The 22,766-nt window shown below is 41.3% G+C and overlaps 1 protein-coding gene across 3 annotated transcripts in view; it reads right to left on the bottom strand.

The window, feature by feature from the left end:
• Positions 1-229: 229 nt before the first annotated feature.
• Positions 230-22,766, bottom strand: part of dlc1 (DLC1 Rho GTPase activating protein) — a 391,505-nt gene continuing 368,968 nt past the window's right edge. For all 3 annotated transcript variants that reach the window (XM_067987045.1, XM_067987034.1, XM_067987052.1), the window contains 10 exons: positions 18,817-20,237; positions 17,163-17,342; positions 12,420-12,579; positions 11,885-12,083; positions 9,581-9,794; positions 8,379-8,493; positions 6,693-6,914; positions 5,631-5,848; positions 4,486-4,662; positions 230-3,433 (listed from right to left, as the gene is read on the bottom strand). In XM_067987045.1, the coding sequence (XP_067843146.1) occupies positions 3,316-3,433; positions 4,486-4,662; positions 5,631-5,848; positions 6,693-6,914; positions 8,379-8,493; positions 9,581-9,794; positions 11,885-12,083; positions 12,420-12,579; positions 17,163-17,342; positions 18,817-20,237 (3,024 nt within the window). In that variant the 3' untranslated portion in view covers positions 230-3,315. The remainder of the gene's footprint in view (positions 3,434-4,485; positions 4,663-5,630; positions 5,849-6,692; positions 6,915-8,378; positions 8,494-9,580; positions 9,795-11,884; positions 12,084-12,419; positions 12,580-17,162; positions 17,343-18,816; positions 20,238-22,766) is intronic.

Below are 22,766 nucleotides of genomic sequence, written 5' to 3'. Positions count from 1 at the left end.
TGTTGAGTATATTCAAGACTCAGATCGATAAATTTTTGGACTCTAAGGAAATCAAGGGTTATGGGGATAGGGCGGGAAAGTGGAGTTGAGGTAGAAGATCAGCCATGATCTTATTGAATGGCGGAGCAGGCTCGAGGAGCCGTATGGCCTACTCCTGCTCCTATTTCTTATGTTCTTATGATACACCCGCTGTAGCACCCAAAGAACAAAGTCCAGAAGCGCAGAACGATTATTCTCATTTAACACATTTAATAGTGCACTTGACGGTTATAACTGTACAGACATACAAAGATATAAACACTTTCTTGGTTCTTTCTGCCTTAGCTTTTAGAGAGTAAAATATTTACAATTTAAAAAAAAAACTCGAGGTACAAAAAAAAGTATAACTGAGGTATAAATACGTGAATATTTAAATAATTAATAACATGCGTTATCCCTATTTGGCAGTATGTAGCTAGACATGTATACGTGTTTACATTACAATGGTATATACAGTGACATCAATTTCTACAAATACCAATGAAATTTTTGTAACAAACACACAGAAAGATAAGCTAGCGTTTTAAAGTGAAGGGACAACACTGATATAATTACTGATAAAATTGTTCTCATTGCCACAAATTTCACTAAAAGCTCTTTACATAACACTGAATGGTAAATATTTTAAACAATATTAGATAAATCCTTCTTTTAATTTCTGCTCATTAAGGGCTCCAGCACCCACACATTAAAAAGGGTCATTGAATTCCCAATGGCAGTATTTGTATTAACTACATTCCATTTAAAGCCTCAAACAAACAGTAATGTTACAGTAAAACCTGTACGAAAGACCACTTTCTATGAGAGGACCACTTAGCAACCAGCACCCTATGATTGTTAACAAAAGCTCATGATTGTCAAGTGAGGATAAAAAACAAAAATAAAAAACAGGTGCAAAAAAAAATTAAACTTAAAGGTTATCCTTAGTATGTGAAAATGATTTCATTAATAGGGTTGGGGGTCTTCCATTGCACACCATTACAAATATTATCTGATACCATGAATAGTAAATACTAGATGGGAATTGAGGAATGTTTGGTTCTACAACGAGAGTACTGAAGACTCAATAACGCAGATGTGATAAGATCCTTGAGTGTGTTATTTAGGGGTCTGCCATACAACTGTGATATATCCACAGCTCAGTCCCCACTGTCTTGTGATTTACACCACAGGTGCATGCTCAGGAACAGTTTTAGTGAGCAATTGTGTGTGTAACATCACAGTAATGGATTCTGATCCCATAAAAAAGACAGCGTCCATGCCATACAATGAAAAAAAAACTCACTGATCTTACACCTGCACTTGTGATGAAAATAGCAAACTATTAAAATGCTGCATTAACACAACGGCCCTGAAAATAAGGGCCATTCTGGCAGATTTGTGCTGTGATGTTGGCAGATCTCTATCAGAATGCGAGGTCTCGCCTTGTGCCCAAGTTTCTGAGATGGCCTTGTGGGGGTGGAGCCTCTGGCTGTCCCTTAACGGGTCATCATTGTAAGTGGGGATTCTGAACATTGGAGTCCCCATGTCCCCCGCCTTCATTGGTGACCTGGCATATAGTTGACGTGGGTCAGACCAGGCATACCGGCTTATCTACCGGTGGTTGTGGGGCCCACCTGGGAGTCCAGGTCAGGATCCCAATTGCGGGTGCCCCAGATGCGCCCCTGTTGGCTTCAATGCCCACTATTATCATGATAATTAAGGAATCGTCCTCTGACCCCATGAACTTTACTGGGGTCAGCTGCAGACATCTGGGCCACTTAAGCCAAGATATGGCTTCCCGTGGGTTTTCAGAGCCAAGCAGTTTTTCAGCGAAGGCTGATCTTTTAGAATATAGATGGTAAAATACCCAACTTGATACATTTTTCCGCTTCATAGGGGGACACAGAATGAAAAAGGGCTGCATCTTACTCTCGAACTATTTTAGTACGACTCATGTCAGTAGCATGCCAAAATATAAAAAGGTTAACATTGCCACAATATATAACAAGTATCACTTATTAAAATCAGCTGCACCAGGTCCCCTCTAACTTTCTCCACATAGGCCCAGAATTTTCTGTTTCACAGCAGTTTCTATTATTGTTTTAAAAGATACAACACTTTTTACTCCACGACAACAGCAGTTTTGCAATGTTAAGTCCCGGCTTGGATAGAATAAACTCCACGCTGATTTTTAAAAATGTATCACAGTGTGGTTGTGGGTTGTATATATAAATATTTTGTGGCATTAAATGCCAACAGTTGAGTGTTTAAAATATATTTTTCTGTCCCTATAAGCTTTCAGGACCGCATAAGGCCCTCATCTAGTGGGAAATACAAAGAAGATAGTATTGTTCATCAAAAAACCCAGCCCTTCTACTTTAAGATATAGCTGGAGTCCAGCGGTGTGTTCAAGCAACCTTTAGAGGGAACATCAAAAGTTGTTACATTGTTTCAATCAAACCTTCTTATCCCTGGCACTAGAAAATGGACTGCGTTATTGGTAGGCAGAACAGCCATCAGCGGTAACCTGTTTGAATCCACCATAAGGAAAAATCCAAGTCCTGGTGGGAAAAAAAGTGGCACTAAAGTGGTCTCCATTGTCTTTCACTTAAATATGACAGGTTTAATTTTACTGGACACTCGTCGATTGACGTACATCATTCTGCCATGCCAGTGCCTTCCGAGCAAGCAGTGTACCAGACACCGTCCCTTACCCAATCTCTCACATTTCAGCTCCTCAGAAACACAAGCTCAAGCACACACTCCTCCAGATGCATCATGCTCAATGGATAACTGAACCAAGCAAGCACAACAGAAATGCATAACTCTGGAAAATACAACAATGGTTCATAAACTATGAAGATAGATAATGAAATATAAAAAATAGCAAATCACGTGAACACACCAGGATATTCTTTTACATACACATGATTTATATTACACAAAATGCTTGATGCTTCATAGAAGCAATTGTGGCCCCTAAACAAGCAAGTACAATACATGTTTGCACTTCATTTTTTTCAAAGGACCATTAGTCCCAACCAAGTATTCCAGTAAAGGCCTATATGACAGCCCTCGTGTATGAATTAAGCAGCTTTTTAAAAAGTATATCGCTACACAGTCATAATTAAGAATTCTATTAAAAATAAAATCATTCATTCAATGTCTGAATGTGCAGGCCTCCATTATAAACATGTAATTCAGGTCCACCACAGTTTCCTTACAAATATATACGGCTGTTCTTTGAAGCACTGAGCTTCAGGGTTAACATATTAGCTCATTGGAAGTAGTCTCCTAATTCTTGGTTTCTTGACTGTCAGAACCAGGAATATTAAAAGAGTCTCTTATTCTAACAATTTCTGCTGCGCACAAGTGTCCAAATGCTTTATTGTACCATTCTGGCATCCGTCCCCTGAAACAAATGATAGAAAATGTATTTAAAATTTGCTACATTGATTTCAAAATCTAAACAGAGCATGTTTGATTTAAAAAATGTCATTGTGCTGATGAAACTCTACAATAGAAATCAGAAGACTGTTCCAGTGCTATATCTTCGTAGTTTAAGGCAGCCCAGACTCTGATGGCGGGTTTGTAATGTAAATGAGATTGCACGAGTGCCTCCGTGGAGGCCCAGCTCAATAGTGGTTCCCGCCTTCCTCTGCTGCTGATGCACCACTACTGTTGGCAAATGTCAGCAGGTGCTGCTGCCAGAGCTGAATGCTGCAAGCCACAATTTTGTTCTGGCGCTGGGCAGGCTGAGTTCTGAGCTTGCCAGAACAGGCCAGCAATGCAGTTTTGCAATGGGATTTACATGGAAGCAAAATTTGTTCGGCTGACTCAACACATTACTATTATTAATCTTCCAGTTCCAGTTCTGATGAAAGGTCATCGACCTGAAACATTAACTCTATTATTACTGTAATTCATCCCTGGATTGTTCTGCTTCTCTTGGTGCCACCATGAGCAACATGGATAGTCCTCTAGGTCCTTCTAATAAATTACACTTCTACTTAAACCATACAAGGGTACTTTGAAAATTTGCACTGTTCTTGTACAAATGCTTAATGTGCTTGGACCAAATCGCTCTCTGCACTGTATGAACACAGGCACTGAAGACGAAAACTGAAAGGCAGCTACGCAACTGGGCAAACACATGGCAAAAAAATCTCAATGCTGATAAAAGTAGCACACAGAGATAAAAAAAGGGACATTTAAGCATGTAAACCATTTAAATTTTGCACTCATACAAGGGAATATTTTCCAATCAGCATGGTACCTGTACGAACATTTAGCTCGCTGACCCATTAAATTCCACTGTGCACTTAAATGCAGGCAGGAACCTGTTTCGATAATTGTGTTAAGAAAAAGTGCATGGAGTGATTTAGTTTGAGCAGTCTAAAGTGTTCATACAGGAAATATACCCTTGTATTACTAACTAATACTGATAAAGACACCTGTCAGTACCTTGTATCTATCCTACACAAGTACGTGAGCTTGGATTTTCCTGACCCGCAGGGTTCTATCAGATATCGTGAGGTAAGAGCATTGGCTCGGACTCCTCCAACCACAGGAGTCCCATTGTGCTCCACCGAGGTGGTTACCAACACACAGCTCCCCTTGGGCAAGTCTGTCCTCCAAGTCCTGAAAAAATAACATGAAACACGTTTGAAATGCAGATTCTACATTACTGTTATAAACAGAAGAAATACAAGGTAACACCAAATATTCAAGAAAACTTTATTTCCATAAAGTTTGCTATAAACCCTATTTCTATAAACTTTTTTCCCTATTTTCTCTCCTCTTCTTCTGAAAGAACAGAAATACTGCAGCACAACAGCTCACCAGTAAGTCACACAAGTACACATTCTTCAGGTGTGAGCCTAGACAGATTATACAACTGTGTAGAACATCACAGCTGATCCTGATCTTGTCTTCGCCTAATGGCTGCACAACAGCACTTTCTGAAGGATGTCATTGGACAGTAATGAGAACCCTAGCTGATTATTTCTCTGGGCTAGGGAACAGGAAAACAAAGTCCAATTGTAGTACGCTTACTGCCACCTAGCTGAGACCAGCTAACACTGGCTGCAGTGTGTACCATCCACAGGATGCACTGCAGCAACTCGCCAAGGCTTCTTTGACAATACCTCCCAAACCCGCGACCTCTACCACCTAGAAGGACAAGGGCAGCAGGCACATGGGAACACCACCACCTGCACGTTCCCCTCCAAGTCACACACCATCCCCACTTGGAAATATATCGCCGTTCCTTCATCGTCGCTGGGTCAAAATCCTGGAACTCCCTTCCTAACAGCACTGTGGGAGAATCTTCACCACACGGACTGCAGTGGTTCAAGAAGGCGGCTCATCACAACCTTCTCAAGGGCAATTAGGGATGGGCAATAAATGCTAGCCTTGCCAGCGACGCCCACATCCCATGAACGAATTAAAAAACCACACACACACCAGGGATCAAACCTGGCAACTTCCTGTTTTGTATAGGAGAAGCTTTTTTCAACAGTGCAGTCAATGAAAGGAAATGCTGACTAATCTAAAGCCCCCTTTCTTTTACCCTGCAGATGATACTTAGAAGATTTTAAAATGTTTACCTTATGAGCACATAATCCCTGGTCGGGTGCGGGGCCATACTACTTTGCACATAATGATAGATATCCGTTTGACTATTCAAACTTTCAATGACCTTTGAACTAAGAAGGTCATCATCCCAGAGATGACGGAACCGCAGTATCCGCCAGAGAACATCTTCTGGGGCAGCAGGAACCTCAATGCAAGTCTTCCACAATTTTAGGGGTGGTCCGTCACAAACCTGGTCAAAAAAATTGCATTTTAAATCTTTTTATTCTACACAGATATAAGCAGTTGTTTGTAATGTACTTGCATAAAAATGGCCACTAAACATACTGGCCCTGCCTGACATTTGATTAGGAAAGTTGAGGGGGGGTGGGAGGGAACTCAATTATGTTAGGTCTCCGCCATTTCTGGGAGTTTCCTGGTTGCCTTGCAAGGGGCGGAATTTCTCTCTTATAAGGGGATCGAGCCATGGCAGGGACTCCGTAAACTAAAGTTCCTGTTCCTGAGGCTTACAGGGGACCTGGTGTAGTAGCGGCGGCCGGTATGCCGAGAAAGATAAACCAAACCTTAAGGGTGCATTGGGGCCCCACCAGTGTAAGACAATAATTTTAAAAAAATTATCCTTGATCAGCCCCCTTGTTTGGGGCTAATTGGAGCATTTCAGCAATTGGGGGTGGGGGGCAGATGGCAACCGACTAAATTTCTGCTGGCATGGGCAGGCAGGTGCCAAAGATTCACCCCAAGTGGTGCTTGCTCTATGCAAATGAGGTGCCCTCCCATTGGCTCCGCAAACTCCAGCAGGGGTCAGTGTCGAAAGGCACATGTGGACGCAATCCTGGCCCAATCGTCGGGATCGCTCCCGGTAGAATTCAGGGGCCACCTTCCATTCCTGGATGAAAATGGCTAAGTCACCTCAAGCATGCATTTACATTTCCAGCACTCTCTTCCATCTTTGAAATGATTTTCACTATCCTTCCACCTTTCTTTCTTACAAAGCTCTGACACGCACTGTATTTGCACACTCAGTTCACACTGGCAACAATCTATCGCCGCATTCCCCTTTAAACAATGATAAGTACCTTTTTGTAGGCCAGCTCTGCTGACTCTAATGTTGAACAGTTGATCCAGCCTTTAAATTTGTCTTTGGCCTCCTTCAACAGAGTATCGATGCAATTCTGCAGATGAGACCGGTAATCAGAGGATTCACACTTGCTTGTTTGGCCCAGCTCCTCCAAGCTGACTGGCTGCAAATCCTGCTCCATGTAGGAGTTACGGCAATGGCTCATCATTTCCTCTGGAATCTAAATAAAAATATCCCCACACTTATTAGACTGTCAACAAATATAGCTGCTTCTATATTGTTGCTGTCTTCATTCAGTTCTGGACGATCGGCATCTTTGAGTCGACTCCCAGCGTTTACACTGATTAATCTGGCTACCTTATCCTGGTGGGAGACTCAAAATAATAGATATCAAAAACTGGGTCTACAAATCTACTGTTGAGGTAAGGGAACTGGATTTAGCCCTGTAAATGCAGTGAGCCAGCATTGGATACCAGCAGCCAACTTCTGGAATCCAAATTAAGTGTTGCCAATATAAAAGCAGCTTATGACATGCAGATTTGACTACAAAGGCATGTTACTCCTTCCAGGGTATGTAAGGGTGTATTTAAACTATAAATTTAGTGTCAGCCTTGGCTCAGTGGTAGCACTCTAGCCCCACTCCAGAGACTTGTGCACGCAATCTCAGTTGACACCTCAGTGCAGCACTGAGAGGGCACTGCACTGTTCAAGGAGCTGTTTTTCAGGTGAGTCGTTAAACTGAACCAGTGTGCCCTCTCAAGTGGATGTAAAAGATCCTGCGGCACTATTCAAAGAAGAGAAGGGGAGTTCTCCCGGAGTCCTGGCCAACATTTATCTTAACTAACACCAAAAACAGATTAGCTGGTCATTTATCTCATTGCTGTTTGTGGGACCATGCTGTGTACAAACTGGCTGCTGGATTTGCCTACATTACAACAGTGACTAATTCATTGGCTGTGAAGAGCTTTGGGAGATCCTGAGGTCGCAAAAGGTGCTATATAAATTTCTTTCTTCTTAAATCAGGATAAAATAACCCAAAATTCAAAATAGTGCATTTGGGTTGGTTTGCTGATGTATATTGAATAATTCTGGACAAACTATTTACTGAGGAATCTCTACAATTTTTGTTAATTCCCATAAATGCTCTTATCTTAGAAGTGGTATTTATCACAGTCTAAAGTAAGTTTAAGTTCAATACAACCGGGGAGATTGGTAAGGCCTTGCAAGGGATCAGGGGGCAGGGAGGCCTTCATCAGTGTGCCTGGCCACTGGCATCGGGACCTTCTGACTGCTGGGAGTGTCATGGGGGAGGGGCACAGGTAAAATATCTATCAGTCGTGTTGCTTCCGGAAATCATCAGGATGCTCCTAGGACCCCTGCAACCTCATGCCAGCTTTTGGGATACCACTCTGGGCACTCCATGATGATAGGAAGAGGAAAATGAGGTGGGAGGAGGGCAAGGAATGTCCCATCTTCTCACATATGCACGGTTACGCTGGCACAATGCCTACTGTGGCTGTTCGCCCAGTCCTGTCCATTATGGGAAACCCCCGGGCAACTCCTGTGCTTGAGGACTGAGCATGCCCCAGGCACAGCAACAAGCAAAATCTAACATGTCGTGTTTGCAAACACTTGGCTAAGTGCTGCTGGGTCTGGAATAAAAATAGTCACAAACGCTGCACACCTTGAAAAGCTTCTTGCAGTCAGCAATCATGTGGGCCAGGCCTTGGGTAGCGGCCAAGTTTTCATTCAAATCCTTCTGGTCAGGTTTGCCCAAGCTTTGTTTCCTCTGTATCACTCTAGATTAAAAAGGAACAAGAACCTCATTAATACGTAATGACCAGTGAACAATAGCACAGACACCTAGGTGCCAGCCCAGGTATTTGTTGAGATGGACAAAAGGATCATTAAACAGCAGCAAACCCTGTAAACTTGCACAAGGATCAACAATAAGAGCACTTGATTTATGGTACACACTTACTTGAATGGGGGTAAACATTCTTTCTCTCTAGTAACCCTGCAGCAATTTGTCTCTGCTTTAGGAGCCGTCCTGAAATGGGACTTATCTTCAATTTAAATTAGTTAGTGGACTGCACGCCAAGGTCAAGGTTTTATTTTAATTAAGTTCTTTGAGGCAATGGTGCAGCGAGGGGGCGGTGCTTAAACTGTCATATCTGAATGGCTCCTTATCAGTTTTACCCACTGATTGATGCCAACTTTATACAATAAGTCCATACAACAAATAATTAGGAAGGACACCATAAAGAAGGTACTTTCAAACTGGTGCTATTTTAGTTTGTGAGTCTGACAGCTGGTTCCTGGTGTTTACATAATGGAATTATCCTTATCCTGATGACAGAATTGAAAAACCAAGCGGTGAATTTTCCAATTTATGTTGTTTTTCTGGGGTTTCTACGGCTCTTCGGCTGAAGTTACAATGGCAAATAGGGGAACCCCTGCAGAAATTCACCCCCTAAGCCTACAATTTTGCTGCAAGGATTGCCGATCTCCCCCTGTATATGTGTGGATGTGTGTTACTGGCCTCCCTGTGTAAATGTATGTGTAGTGCCGATTTCTTCGTGCAAATGTGTGGATGTTTGTGCGATTGGTCTTGCCAGCCCATTTTTATTGAAGTCACCCGTTTTACACTATCGCACAAAGTCAGGATCTACCCTGATGTGTGGTCTCCCCGTGTACGTGCTTATATATTACTGATCTACCTGTGTATATATGTGGATGTATTTTAATGGGCTCCCTGTGTATGTGTGTGGATAAGCGTTATTGATTCCCTATCCATGTGCCCAGAAAACGATCTAATCTATTAACAGAAATAACATTTTTACTTAAAAAAAACCTGCAACCTCCGGCCCTAAAAGGAATCAGCACCTGGGAGAGGAGTTCTCTCTCTTGAGAGTGTTGAGGTGGAACAGTGAAGGCGCCAGGCACACTGCGAGGTTCGTAGGTGTCATCTGGTTTTCTTCTACGACAGCTGCGACATCACTGAGGAAATACAGGAGAGTCTGCAGAGCCTCTCGATTCTCATCGGGCAGCAACATGATGCCAGCCTGGATTGCCTGGAGACGTTGATCCTTTGGGACATCTGCAGCACAAAATTCGTTTTTTGTAAGACAACATTTACTTTTCAGACTTGAAGGAAAAAAAGTTGAAGGTTATTTAATGGTTAAAGAAAGAAAAACTTGCATTTATAAAGGACCTTATCACGTCTCTTGGAAACATCTCAAAGTGCTTCACTTACAATGAATGTCTTTGAGATAGAGTGACAGATGTTATGTGTGCATTTACTAGTAGGTAATAATACGAGCACATAGCTGCCCAAAGCTACTAACTGAGTAGTGTCACTCACAGACTCCAAAAGGATGGCTGGTGAGAGAAATGAAATTGAAAATGGAAATGAATGCATTCTTCTCAAGCTGCAGCCAAGCCACTTTCAGATTAAGTTGGTAAATACAGTGCCTGGTTTGGAGCTGAGCCATAGACACAAGGAAACCTTGTGGTTCAGCAACAACAGCTTGAATGTATATAGTATCTTTAATACAGCAAAAATGTCCCAAAAATAGTGCCTTTAATGTAGAAAAACATTCCATGTCTGGTCCATTCCAAATTAGCTGATCTCAGCCAGGCCAACAGTATAGTACGGGCGATACAACTGGCATTCAAGACCGGAGGTTGGGAAAAAAAGTCAGCCACTTTCCTGCTCCTGATTGCTAACTGGTGACTTCAGAAGAGGAGGGAGAGAACATCAGAGAAGAAAATAAAAAAGTATTCCTACAATTTGAGTCCACTTTCAATAATTATCTCATTCTTTGGACCTTTGTTTTTTTGCCCTCTGGTTTTAATGTGATACTTTTATTTTGTGCAGAATGGGAAGCCACAGTACACTGCTATCACAGTGTACATAATAAGCTTGACAGAAATTCAACTCACATTAATTTACCCCAAACAGAATGGAACAACTTCCTTTTTTATTCTTAAACACATGGTTAATGTCTTTATTAGGAGGCCAAGGATGATGAAACATATGATGATTGATGAGCCTATATAGGGTTTCTTTGTTTAACTTGTGCAATGAGCTGAGCTGAAATACATGCAAACTGTTTCAGGCAGAACACTTTAACACAATTCTGATACTGTGGGCAAATACATCACTGTCAAAATATACATTATCCTCAAAATATAAATAATCCTTAAAATACATATCATCTTCAAAATATGGATCACCTCAAAATATATAACACACTCAAAATATTGACACAGGAAGAACAAAAGGGAGTCAGTAGGGACATTTAAACAGGGACCTCTAAGACCTTTACACTCATAATTGTTTATGAAATCACAGCATCCTTAACACCTGAGAATCCAGTCCCACATTCATAGACTTGTCAGGTTGAATTTGCCAAGTCATGATGTGGCGTTATTAAGCCATTGCCATCTTTACGAATTTTAGAAATACCAAAATAAATGTTATTTGTTTGTTTACAAGTGCAAAACACAATAAAGTAAATTGTGTTCAAATGTATCATCTCGTCACTCGCTCACGACATGATTGGGGGTAAAATGAAATATGGCCTCTCCAGCTCCCCAAAAAAATATATTTTCCAAACACCAATTCATGAAGACAGTGGCCCCAGAATACTTTTGGACCCTGGCAAAGTCCTGTGATTTAAATGTCTTTGCCAGGCTAGAGGGTACATCTGGGTCATCCTCTGCCAAAGAGGCCCATAATTCCAGCCAGAGTCCTAGACCATGGGCGAAGGGTGGCCGGGAAGGAGGAGGGATTTCAGTCCCCCGACTTGGAGACATCTTCCAGCTTCACCCATGACCCTCTTTCTAAGGGGGAAATGCCATAAAACCATTATATACAAACAAAATTCTTCAGAAGTCCAGGTTGGACCCTCGCCTCCTGGTGGGGGGACCATTCACCTTGTCCCAAAGAATGCCCATGATGTCGAACTACAATATTTGGAGTCCCAGCTCCATGCCCCTTGCCGCTTGTGGTGAAGGCCTTGTAAGCAGTCCACTAGAATAGCCATGGATAATCAGAGCCAGTTTCCCTACAATGTTAATATCTCCAGATGCTTTCACTTTGGGCAGCTAATCAAAGACAATCCAGCGTGTATAGATCAAAAATTTCTGCCAAGCTGCAGAATTTTCTGTACAGCTGTTACTTACACTGGTAGATCTGAAGAAATGTTTCCGAGAGTTTGCTGGTCATCAGTGGCTCTGGCAGATCTCTAAAATACTGTTTAAGCATGTCTGCTACGTCATATGCGGACTGGCCTTCATAGTTAACGTTATCTGTACAAGTTTCGTTCATCTGCCGCAAGGCTTGGATTCGGGACTTTACTCCAGACTTCCGGAATAATCCAACCTGTTTATTAAAAATGTGGAGAAAAATCTTTTTATAATAAAATGGTCAACAGCAACATCAAAACAAAAATGATGTGCAATCCATCAGCAAGTCCCTTTTGCCAGACTTAAGTATATTTTGAAGATCGCAATGAAAAATTCCTTCCGATTAAATGAAATGATAACTAAGTTGCATTAATCTTATACTACATATAGTTGTAACAAATATATGTTTACATAAGGAAATCCACTTTTATCAACATCAAGAATGATGTTTCGAAAGATTAGTGAGCTTACATGAAACGTGATTAAATGTCATTATTCTCCCTTTTCATGATCTATGGTGTAAGACACTGACCTGGTCCAGGCACTGGTTGCGGAGGTAACGCATGGCTTGCTGAATGCTCTGAGGGAGAGGGTGCCCTGAGCGCTGCACATTCACCAGCAGAGGAACCCCAAAAACGTTCCTGTCCTTGTAGTCTGGAACCTTGATCCTCTTCATAAACTTAGGCAGGGCCCTAGAAAACAGCAAACATGGATCAGTGTGAATACCAATGTACCTCACACACACTTGGAACAGAGCTTGATTTATTTGGAATAGAGTTTGATTTATTCAAGCAATAGCCTGCTGACAATATGGCTAGGCTGACATGGTCACCTGGGGATGTGTACAGCAGCAAGACAGGAGGGAGAAAATGGGATCCATGTCAGCAGATGTCTGACAGCAATTCACCGGACCACTCTCTGAGTTCATGGAATGCAAGACTGAAGGAGTGGGGAGAGCTTTTTCAAAAAGAGGAAAAACTGTATGACCATTATAATTACATTGTTCCAGCCTCTGACAGTAATACATTCTGCATTATTACAATCAGGAAGCATGAATAATTGAATCATTTTACTAACAACAGGAGTGTACGACCCACTGTAATGGTAGGTTCACCAAACATAATGCATCACGTGTTTCCATGCGAGTTGGAAACATTGCAATTGGGATGGTGGGTCTCACCATTGTTCAGCATGGGCCATCAAGCCAATCTTTGTCCTTGGGAAACCTCCAGCTGAACCAGTGAATAATAATGGTTGGTAACTAAGGGGTTGATATTAACCCTGAGCGGATTTCAGGTGGGCGGGCAGGGTGAGTGCGAAAGGCACTCACGGGCCTAAGTTTGAGGCCCAGGGTATTTTAACACCTGGGCATCATCTACATGCTGCCGGTCGGCTGCCCTCCTGAAATGGGATGGAAAGCAACAGCTGGCTGGCAGGCAGGCAGGAAAAGAAGTTCAGGCAGTCGGAGGCGGCCGTCTGGCACTATGGGATGGGATGGCTTGCTGGCAAGCAGGTATGTCACGGAGAGCGGGTTTCGGGTGGATCTCGCAGGAGGGAAGAGAAGGTGCAGTCCAGAGCAGGGAAAGCCCTGTCTTTCTTTGTGAGGGCCTCTTTCATCTGTAGATCTTCTGGAGACCTGCTTCAGCCTGACAGTGGCTTCTCCACTGAGGCACCGGTTAAAATATAATCAGGGTCCTGTAATAGGACCCTAATTTGCATAAATTCAGGAGGCCCCACCTACTTTAGAATCCTGCAGGTTAAAATTCGAAATGGTATGAAAAGGTCGGCATCTGCGAGCTGAGGGGATTCTACTTGTTTTTCCCATCCATTTTCTGTCAGGCCAATAGGTTAAAATTGACCCCATAGTGGCTATCTTTGGGATTACTTCTGGAATTTGGAACGCTCTCCCCCAGAAAGCTGTTGAGGCCAGGTCAACTGAACATTTCAAAACAAAGATTGATAGATTTTTGATAGGCAAGGGTATTGAGGGTTACGGAACCAAGTCGGGTAGATGGAGTTAAGATGCAGATCAGCCAGGATCTAATTGAATGGCAGAGCACGATCGAGGGGCTGAGTAGCCTACTCCAGTTCCTATGATCCTAATTTTATTAGTTATAACATTTTGTGATAACATACTGAGAATAGTACTGATTCTAGCACAGAACCTAACGAAGATTTTTAAGCGTTAAAGATAGTTCACGGTTTTACCATTTTTCCATTACGTGTAATTTTTAATGCATGAAATAGGACAGCACCAACATTGAACATGTTCAGGATCATTTTTGAACTTCATACTCCTGACAGGGAACCTTGAACGGTGGGAATGCATATGGTCAGAAAACTACGTGGGTAAAATTAAACTTCGGCGGGAATGCAAAATGGGCCGTAGCGGATTGGGCGTCTGCTTTGCACTCACGTCGAAGTTTAATTTTACTCCCCTGTGTATGGTTGCACCTGAATTTTCGATATATTCTCTGGCAGGCAAGGCTGTCCGCTGGGAACGTGAAGGCAGAAAATGTTCCTTGGTATGTAATTATTATAAATACTGTCAGTCGGTGTAGTCATTATTGATAAGCTATTTTTGCTTGGATGTGGTCAGGGCTTGGGGAAGGGGGAACAGGTAACAAGTTTAATAGTCAACAGCAAGACCTCATTTGCACACTACTTTCAAATCTAGGATTAATTTGATGACAGGATGAGAAAGAATGACAACAGAATGAGACATGGTTATGCATAGATAAACTGCTTAAATTTTCTTATTTTGATGATAAATTGAGGTAGATTTTAGCTAATATTGGGTGGATAACGGGCAGTAGCATTGAAGTCAACGGATAGGAAAACTGGACAGAGTGTATATCAGGCGTCCAAATCGCAACCACCTGTTTACCTCCCTTCCCAAAGTTAGAATCTACCCCATTGTGTTTTGGGTGTTAAATGATTGTGTGATTTAGGGCTAATATAGTAGAGTAATAAAGCTACCCTGATGTACGAGTAGCTTTATTACTGTAATATCAATGTTTAGTTCACCATCATAGTGCATGAGTTGAAAATAAACATGAGTTGGTCCAGGGAGTCAAGAATTTCCCTGAACTTATCAGCAGTCCAGGGGTTAACTGTAATGTTTCATTTACTATTTGAAATGGCCTGGCATGCCTTCCTTTCATTATACCATTGCCAGGATCATATTCTCTTTGGCATCCTCTATGAAGTACCAATATCCGGCTTTGATTCTCTAATTGTCTGTAATCCAATCTGATACTGAATTTTTAAAAAAAAAATCTGAAACATCAAACAACCACAAGGGCCTGTTGGCCACACTACTGACATGATCTACTGTCAACACCACATTGAGCTCTGGGCAAGAAACAAATGTGATCTCTGGTTGATTTGTATCCAAGGCAAAATGAAACCTAATGTTCCACTAACCTCAATGATGCCACTTTTTGTAGCCCTGGATTGAACAGCTAAGATGACAATGTGGGTTTTGTGTAACCAGAGCTTGGTTCCATTAAACCTCGAGGCAGCCAGAATGTCCACTGTCATTTGTAACAGTGTCAGACTGATGTGAAAGTTCAGACACTGCCAGTGGATAACACAGTTCGACATGTAACACTGCTGAAAAGAAGCAAACATCCACAGCTTGTGCACATCACGTACTGCTTTAAACTGCTTGTATACAAAAATTCCCCAAGAACTGTGGACGTATTGCTGTGTTTAATTTGAAGCATTGAATCACATGTGTAGTCTAAAAAAGCACACTGGGCATCTTTCAGTTAGATATACAAAGTACTACTGTTAGAGAGGAAGGAAGGATGGAACCATACTTGAAGTCATAAATATTTCTTAGAATAGGCTAGACAATGAGAGTATTGTTAAATGTTGTGAAAAAATACATCATCGTTCGTAAAGGAATTAGAAATAAAGTTACCATTTTTAGTATGGTTCATGGAGAACTGGCCAAGCAATTCACTGCAATAAAAATGCTGAAAGTATCTATTCTTGAAGGGGCAGTGCGCAACATGGGGGAGAAGGGGGGAGGGGAGGTGAAGATAAGGGCAGCTTGTTCCCAATATTTTTATAGTACGGCTATGTCCCCCTCTTCCTCCCCATTCCAAATCCTAGTTTTGCCTCTGATATCCCCCCCACAAAAAAAACCTTTTATACGAGGTTGTGCCTCTGGAAGGAGTGGAAGGAGCATTGACATTGCGGCCTGTCAGATGGCTGCTCAGTCTGCAAATCGTTCCACTACTTCACACTGTACTCCAAGGGAAGATATGAAAACAACAACAACCCTTCAGACTCCAAAGGCAAGTATCAATCTGGGTATCCATTTAAACAATCTAATTCAAACGATAATGCAAAGATAGTACTCCCGCTTGTCTGCTGTAACTTCGGTGGAAGAGTCGTTGAAAGCTCGGAAAAGTAACATAAATGTTGTTTACACCATTTCCCCTGGGTTTCTGTGACTCTTCTGATGAATCATAGAATCATAGAAAGTTACGGTGCAAAAGGAGGCCATTCGGCCCATTGTGTCCGTGCTGGCTGAAGAAGAGCTATCCAGCTTAATCCCACTTTCCAGCACTTGGTCTGTAACCCTGTAGGTTATGGCACTTCAAGTATATATCCAAGTACTTTTTAAATGAGTTGAGGGTTTCTGCCTCTTCCACCCTTTCAGGCAGTGAGTTCCCGACCCCCACCACTCTCTGGGTAAAGTTATGTCGGCCGAGTAGGAGAACCTCCGCAGAAACTCAACCCCTCGGTCTTCACACAGTGTGTATGATAACTGATCAGACCAATTGTGTGTCAGACACATTTAGGCAGATATCGAGGACAGCAAGAACATGACGACATAATCCTGCAACCTTCTCTGACCATGATCACTGAATGAAAGGATTCCATGAAGTTAAGCTTGACCTCAGAATGCTGTAAGTACAACTGGTTTACTGTGGAAAGGAATTTGATATTTTAATACTGGACTATTACGTATTAAACGAGTGATTGCTGTCAATAAAAATATTTATATTCTTTGCCTTATTTTTTACTGATGGGACTAGGAAATATTTGTGGAAGGTATTTGCTACTGGCACAAAACCCTTCCACCCGTCCCTATGTTTCTTGCAGATTTAAGGCAAGATGCCACCTATTGATGATGCATACATTCCAAAGTTACTGTGCAGTTCACAATTTAGACATTTATCAAATGGCAACAGATTATCAACTAGAGGTCCATACACATTACGCATTTCGTTTCATTTTGCTATACTCTGGCACGTACCAGTTAAATCCATGCTTGTTAGAAGGTGAATATTTCTCCATCAGGGCAGTAAGCTTCAGCAGAGAGAACTTCTGCAGCAGGTTCATCTGTGCTACAGACTGACTGTTGATCTGCAGAGAGGCTGAATTTAAACTTGGCCTATGAGAGATCTGGAAACTGTGCCATCGTAATCTCTGTCGCCTGTTTAATTAAACAACAATAATAATTAAATAAATAGTCTGATTACTTTTGGTTTGTAGTCTTGTAGGTAGGTTCCATTTATACAATTACTCAAAGAGGAGTAAGAGGATTATTGATACAATGCATTAAACTTTTCAAAGCCAACAATCCTTTGCGGGTTTAAAATATTATTTTTGTATTAAAACAACCACAAAATCTGTTCAAAAATTCACTGAATGTTCATAGGATTGCGAAAAGCAAGACAGAAAATTTCTTAAGTGATGGTGCTCTGAGACTAAACCCATAAATTGTAATTTGGCCATATTTTTAATATATTAAAATTATCTATTACTGCTTAATCATTTTAGCCATAGTGCATTTCTGGACCCAAAATTAAAACTCTTTTTTTAGTTTATGCTGAAATATTCTATGGGTCAGTACACAGAGCCTCACAATGTTCATGAGGAGAAAAAGGAATGGACAGCACCAGAAAACACCATTGTGGTCTATCTGATCAGTCCCAAAGTTACAAAATACCAACTATACACAATGCCTTATAAACCTCAAATGCTGTTTTCCAAAAAAAACTATCCAGCTTTCTTTTGAATGTGATGACATCTTCTGTTCCAAACATTCACCACCCTCTTTGTGAAGTTAAAACTAAACTCCCTCATCTGAGCTTTAATCTCTGTCTCGGTTATAGAGTCTGTGTTTACGTCAAGCAATTTATTAGGGTTCAGTTTATCTGCACTCCATAGGATCTTAAAATTTCTATAAGCACTCCCAAGTGGGAAATGGAATAAGAGTGATACAGAACAAAAGTTCATTACAAGCCGTAGGGACTGACTGGTAGAAGTACACGAGATGATGATAGGACTTGGAGGAATATGAAACTTAAGAGTGAATAGGTGGAATTATCTTTGATTTAATATTCTTTGAAAATCACAAGCTTTCGGAGGCTTTCTCCTTCGTCAGGTGACGAAGGAGAAAGCCTCCGAAAGCTTGTGATTTTCAAATAAAATTGTTGGGCTATAACCTGGTGTTGTAAGATTCTTGACATTTGTCAACCCCAGTCCATCACCGGCATCTCCACATCATTAATATTCTTTAGCATTAGAGGTGGGAAGTGTTGGGAGCCAGAAGTTCCCTCTAGTTATGGAAACTGGATTTTACTGATTGGCAGTTAAAATATGTAGAAGACTACCACTAAAAGTATTAATTTAAAAAGAAAATAATTTTTCAGCTTTTATATTAATGATGCAAACATTTTCAACTGTGAATGTTGAGACTGTTCAGTTCTCTGTGAATTAAAGGATTAAGCAATTGTGAAAAGGTGTAAGGCTTGTTTCTCAGTGTTGAGGTACCTGGACATAACCTATGAAATCGCACAAAAGAAGTGGTCATTTGTCTATGCATGCTCCAAAGCTAAGTGAGTTTATATTGTACAGCGTAATTTACCACCTGTGAAACTGTAAGTGCAAATGATTTTACTGACCTGTTAGATCTTGTCAGTGATGCACCAACACCCGAGTCCCTCCTTTCTTGGATTACTGATTGATCCTCTGTTTCATTGATGGAGTTCCCAGTGCTGTCAACATCACTAGGTGAGGCCCTGCCATTTTCGATATCCAGGTGTATTTGTTTGGGGGAAGATGGGCAGGGAGAAATAGAATCCATGGCTGAATCTGAGTCCCCCTCATCAGAGAGCTTTTCTGACCACTGGTTTACAATCCTTTGCAGTCCGTTGACATGGTGCAGAATATCATCCAGTTCTGGGAAAATGTCCTCCTCATTCCCTAGATCTGCCAAATCACCAGTGCTGGAGTAAAGATGGGACCCTGGCACGTTGTCATAGATACTAAGGCGGCTGCCTGAAGAGCTGCACGAGTTTCGTCTCCGTCCAAAACTAGATTCCTTTGAGCTATCAGCACTGCTCTCCCTGGTCAGGCTACGATGTCTGTGTCCATGTAAACTTCCATTTTGCCAGTTTACAGAAGTGCTGTCTGGGGGGGAAAAGTTGCCATTCGAAAGTGCTTTAGGAAAGGTGCCCGGCTTGTGGTCCTCTGGTATATAGAAGATGACGTCCTCTTCCATGCGCTTCTCATTCTTTAAATTCTGCTCTCTGGTGTCATTCAGCATTGACTGACTGAAAGGGTCAAAGCCTTCTAAATACATTCCACTTCGCTTATTGCAAGTGCTGTGGCTGCGAGTTCTGGTGACAGGGCTGGGTGTGCTGACTGCGCTACTGGTCTCTGACTGACTGCTGCTGCTACTTGTTTGCGTAGAATAAGAAACACTTTGGTTTCGTACCGTGGAAGCATTGATATGGTTGCCATTAAGTGCAGATATCTCAATGCAGTTCAGGCGTTTCAGTTTTTCCTCATCAATGCCTTCCTGGAGCACAGGTCCACTGATGACCAGGTTATTTTTCGAAGGAAGTTTCTTTTTACTGTGGGAACTCTTGATGCGCAGACTCTCCATCCTCTTCAAGAAGCTCTTGGCCTTGGATTTTGTATTCCTTTCAGCTTTTACATTGAAAGTAAAACTGGAGAGATCCTTTGGTGAAGGAAGGGTACTGAATGAGTCATCGTTCGTAATAGAGTTCCCCGAGGAAATCACGCTGATCTCAGAATTTGTCCTTTTGGTCTTTATGTCCTTTTGCAAGTTGGCCCCATTGCTCCCTGTGCTGCTAGCACTGTGAATTGACGCCACTTCTTGCCGTTCACTTAGATCAGTCAGCACATTCTCATGACTCACTGCATTCTTCTGCAAAGCTTCATCAGCAGAGATGTCATTTGCAACCTCTGCTGGTGAAAAAACGTCAAATTCCTCCAACCGTGACCATCTTTTGCTGTCCCGCTGGAAGGTCCATCTGCCACTGATAGCACAAGGCTCATCTTCATCCGAATCTTCACTCTGAAAGAAAATGTGAGCTGTTAGGTAGAGTTTGCAGCAGATGTCTTATGTACACAAGTAGTGAGATAAACTTCAAACCATGACTTTAATATGCAGCCTTATTATTAGACTAACAAATTAAACCCAATTTAGTGAAGAGTGATGAATACTTCCTCTTGCTGAAGAATCAAAATAGAATGAATCTCTTACATCTATTATAACTGCACCTTATTTTAGGCATTATTTTAGGACACCTAAGTTGGGAATTTCCTTAGAACTGTTCCCAGTTTGCCAACGTAACTTCAGTGGAAGTGCGGCGGAAACCCTGTTTAATTCACAGCGAAGTTACAGCAGCAGAGTGGGACCAGCTCAGAGAAAATTCTTGGCTCTAGTGACCTGTGGAGATGAAGACATCATCTATTAACTGGCATTGATGAAAAGGGCCTACATAAAATTGCTAACTTATGTTTCAGATCCTGACTGACCGGCTGTGCACTTGCAGAATTCTTTGTTTTTCATTTCAAGTTTCCACCAATTTTGTTTTTATATCTGTGCCCAGTACATGGAGTTGTGCTTCTCAGGGTTGATGTTGTTTGTCTCAGCAAATGCCATAAACAGCCAACATTTTAACATTGCATCTGACATGAGTCACACTTCTCCGGATACAGAGTGAAAACATTCTCATTCCCCCTCACTAATGAATTCTAGTAAGAGAACAATACAATGGATGCAGTTTCACAAAATACCCAAGCCTCTTCTAACAACTACCTTGTTAAAAAAAACTTTTTTTTTATATAATTCCCTTAATGGTACTTACGTATATACCTCAAAGCCTTATCCAATTTTGTCTATCACATTGCTTGTCTCAGGACTTCTGTATCTCCCAACTGTGACTAATGAGATGGCGACACATGGCTATTAAATCTCCACAGTTAATGCCCCAGGGTCCTCCCCTGTCGCCTGTTACAGATGACACTGCAAAGCTAACCTGGGGAGTTTCAGATCTGACCCAGTGCTCTGTAATTTAACACTGTGCCTAATTACCATTCTCAGACATCAAGCACCAATGATTATGAAGCCAGGCTACTATAAATTGTACAGGGACTTACTAGTATTAAGTGCGTTCTAATTGAAAAAAATGTACTTTGCTTGAGGTGTTAAAACAGCTTAATATTTTCAACTGTCTTTCTAACTTCTAACGATCACTAGTTTATTGACGAGAGACTGAGGCTGACGCTTATGTTACAGACTAAAATGGGGAGCCCCAGTCTGCTAAAACTTTATGCTCGTGTCACTCACTGTCAAGGCTCATACATGAATAATGGCCACTTCAGCAAGGGACTGGAAGGCAATCTGTGCCTTTGGAACTGAACCCAGCAAAATATCAATGCCTTCAGGAATGGAGATGAGAGAAGAACATTGATGAGAAAAGAGAAAAAAAAGTTCTCTCTTTTTTTCCAAATATTGTTTAGGGCTAAAAATTGACATTGATATCAATCGGATAAATACTTAACGCATTTGTATGACATTCCTCTTAAAATAAATGAGTTAATTCTTCTGTTAAAATAGTGGACAGAAAATATCATACAGGTATGTTAAGCATTCATCTGCTACTATCATGAAGAATAATTTCTAACTTACAGTTTCCAAATAAAAATGGCTGCATTTCCCCCAAGAACCATTAACACTTTTTACTAATCTGCAGATACATAAATCGTTATGTTTTGTAACGTCGATTTAATTGCCTTTTTAAAAAATGTCAGTCTTCCTATGATTATAGACTATTTTTAACAATCATGACTATTTCCTGATCTATTTATTCTTCTAAAAAAACAAGTTATGGTTTGATATTAAATCCAGGAATATCTCAAACTTTTAATTGCAGGACTCTGAGAAGCACAGCAGGGTGTGATTATTTCTCCAGTAAAGTTTTCATTGCATACTGAAGATTTTTATAAAAGTCGCATGCTATAAGGTATTTGAATAATGTCACGTCCAGCAAACAGGACTGCAACGGGCTACACATTCTTTTTTCTGAAACCATCCTTTATTGATGTTTACATTGCGTAACAAGTAATGAGAACCTTAAGCTGAGACAGAGCTTTGATCTCAGTATCTGTATGTACTGAAGCTAGATGGTAGTTGAGATTACACTATGTAGTACACTTGTTTTACAAAACTATATTTACAGAAGCAAATACCTATGTGATCTTTTATCTACACCAATCTCAAATCACAGTAGCTTGCTGATGACTAAATACCATAATCTGACAAGAGAAAGACAGAAGAGTAAGAACTTTCAAGCATGGTCCGAGCATGCTGACATGCATTCCTATTTGAGGCAGGGCGGCACCAAAAGGAATGAACAAGTAATCTCTTCCCCTTACCCCTTTCCAGAAGGTCAGCCGGGGACTTTGTTGGTCCCTTTAGCCCACTGCACACCAGCTTCATTAGCATGTAGTCAGATTTATAGACTGATGGTAGGGGCAACTCAAGTTAAATGTACAGAATGGTAGACATTTGTCACTGATTCTGAGGCAAAGTATTACA

This window comes from Heptranchias perlo, chromosome 1 (genome assembly GCF_035084215.1).
Source record: "Heptranchias perlo isolate sHepPer1 chromosome 1, sHepPer1.hap1, whole genome shotgun sequence".
Classification (NCBI taxonomy): domain Eukaryota; kingdom Metazoa; phylum Chordata; class Chondrichthyes; order Hexanchiformes; family Hexanchidae; genus Heptranchias; species Heptranchias perlo.
Note: the sequence above shows the minus strand (reverse complement) of the source record. Positions and strands in the feature narration are given on the sequence as shown.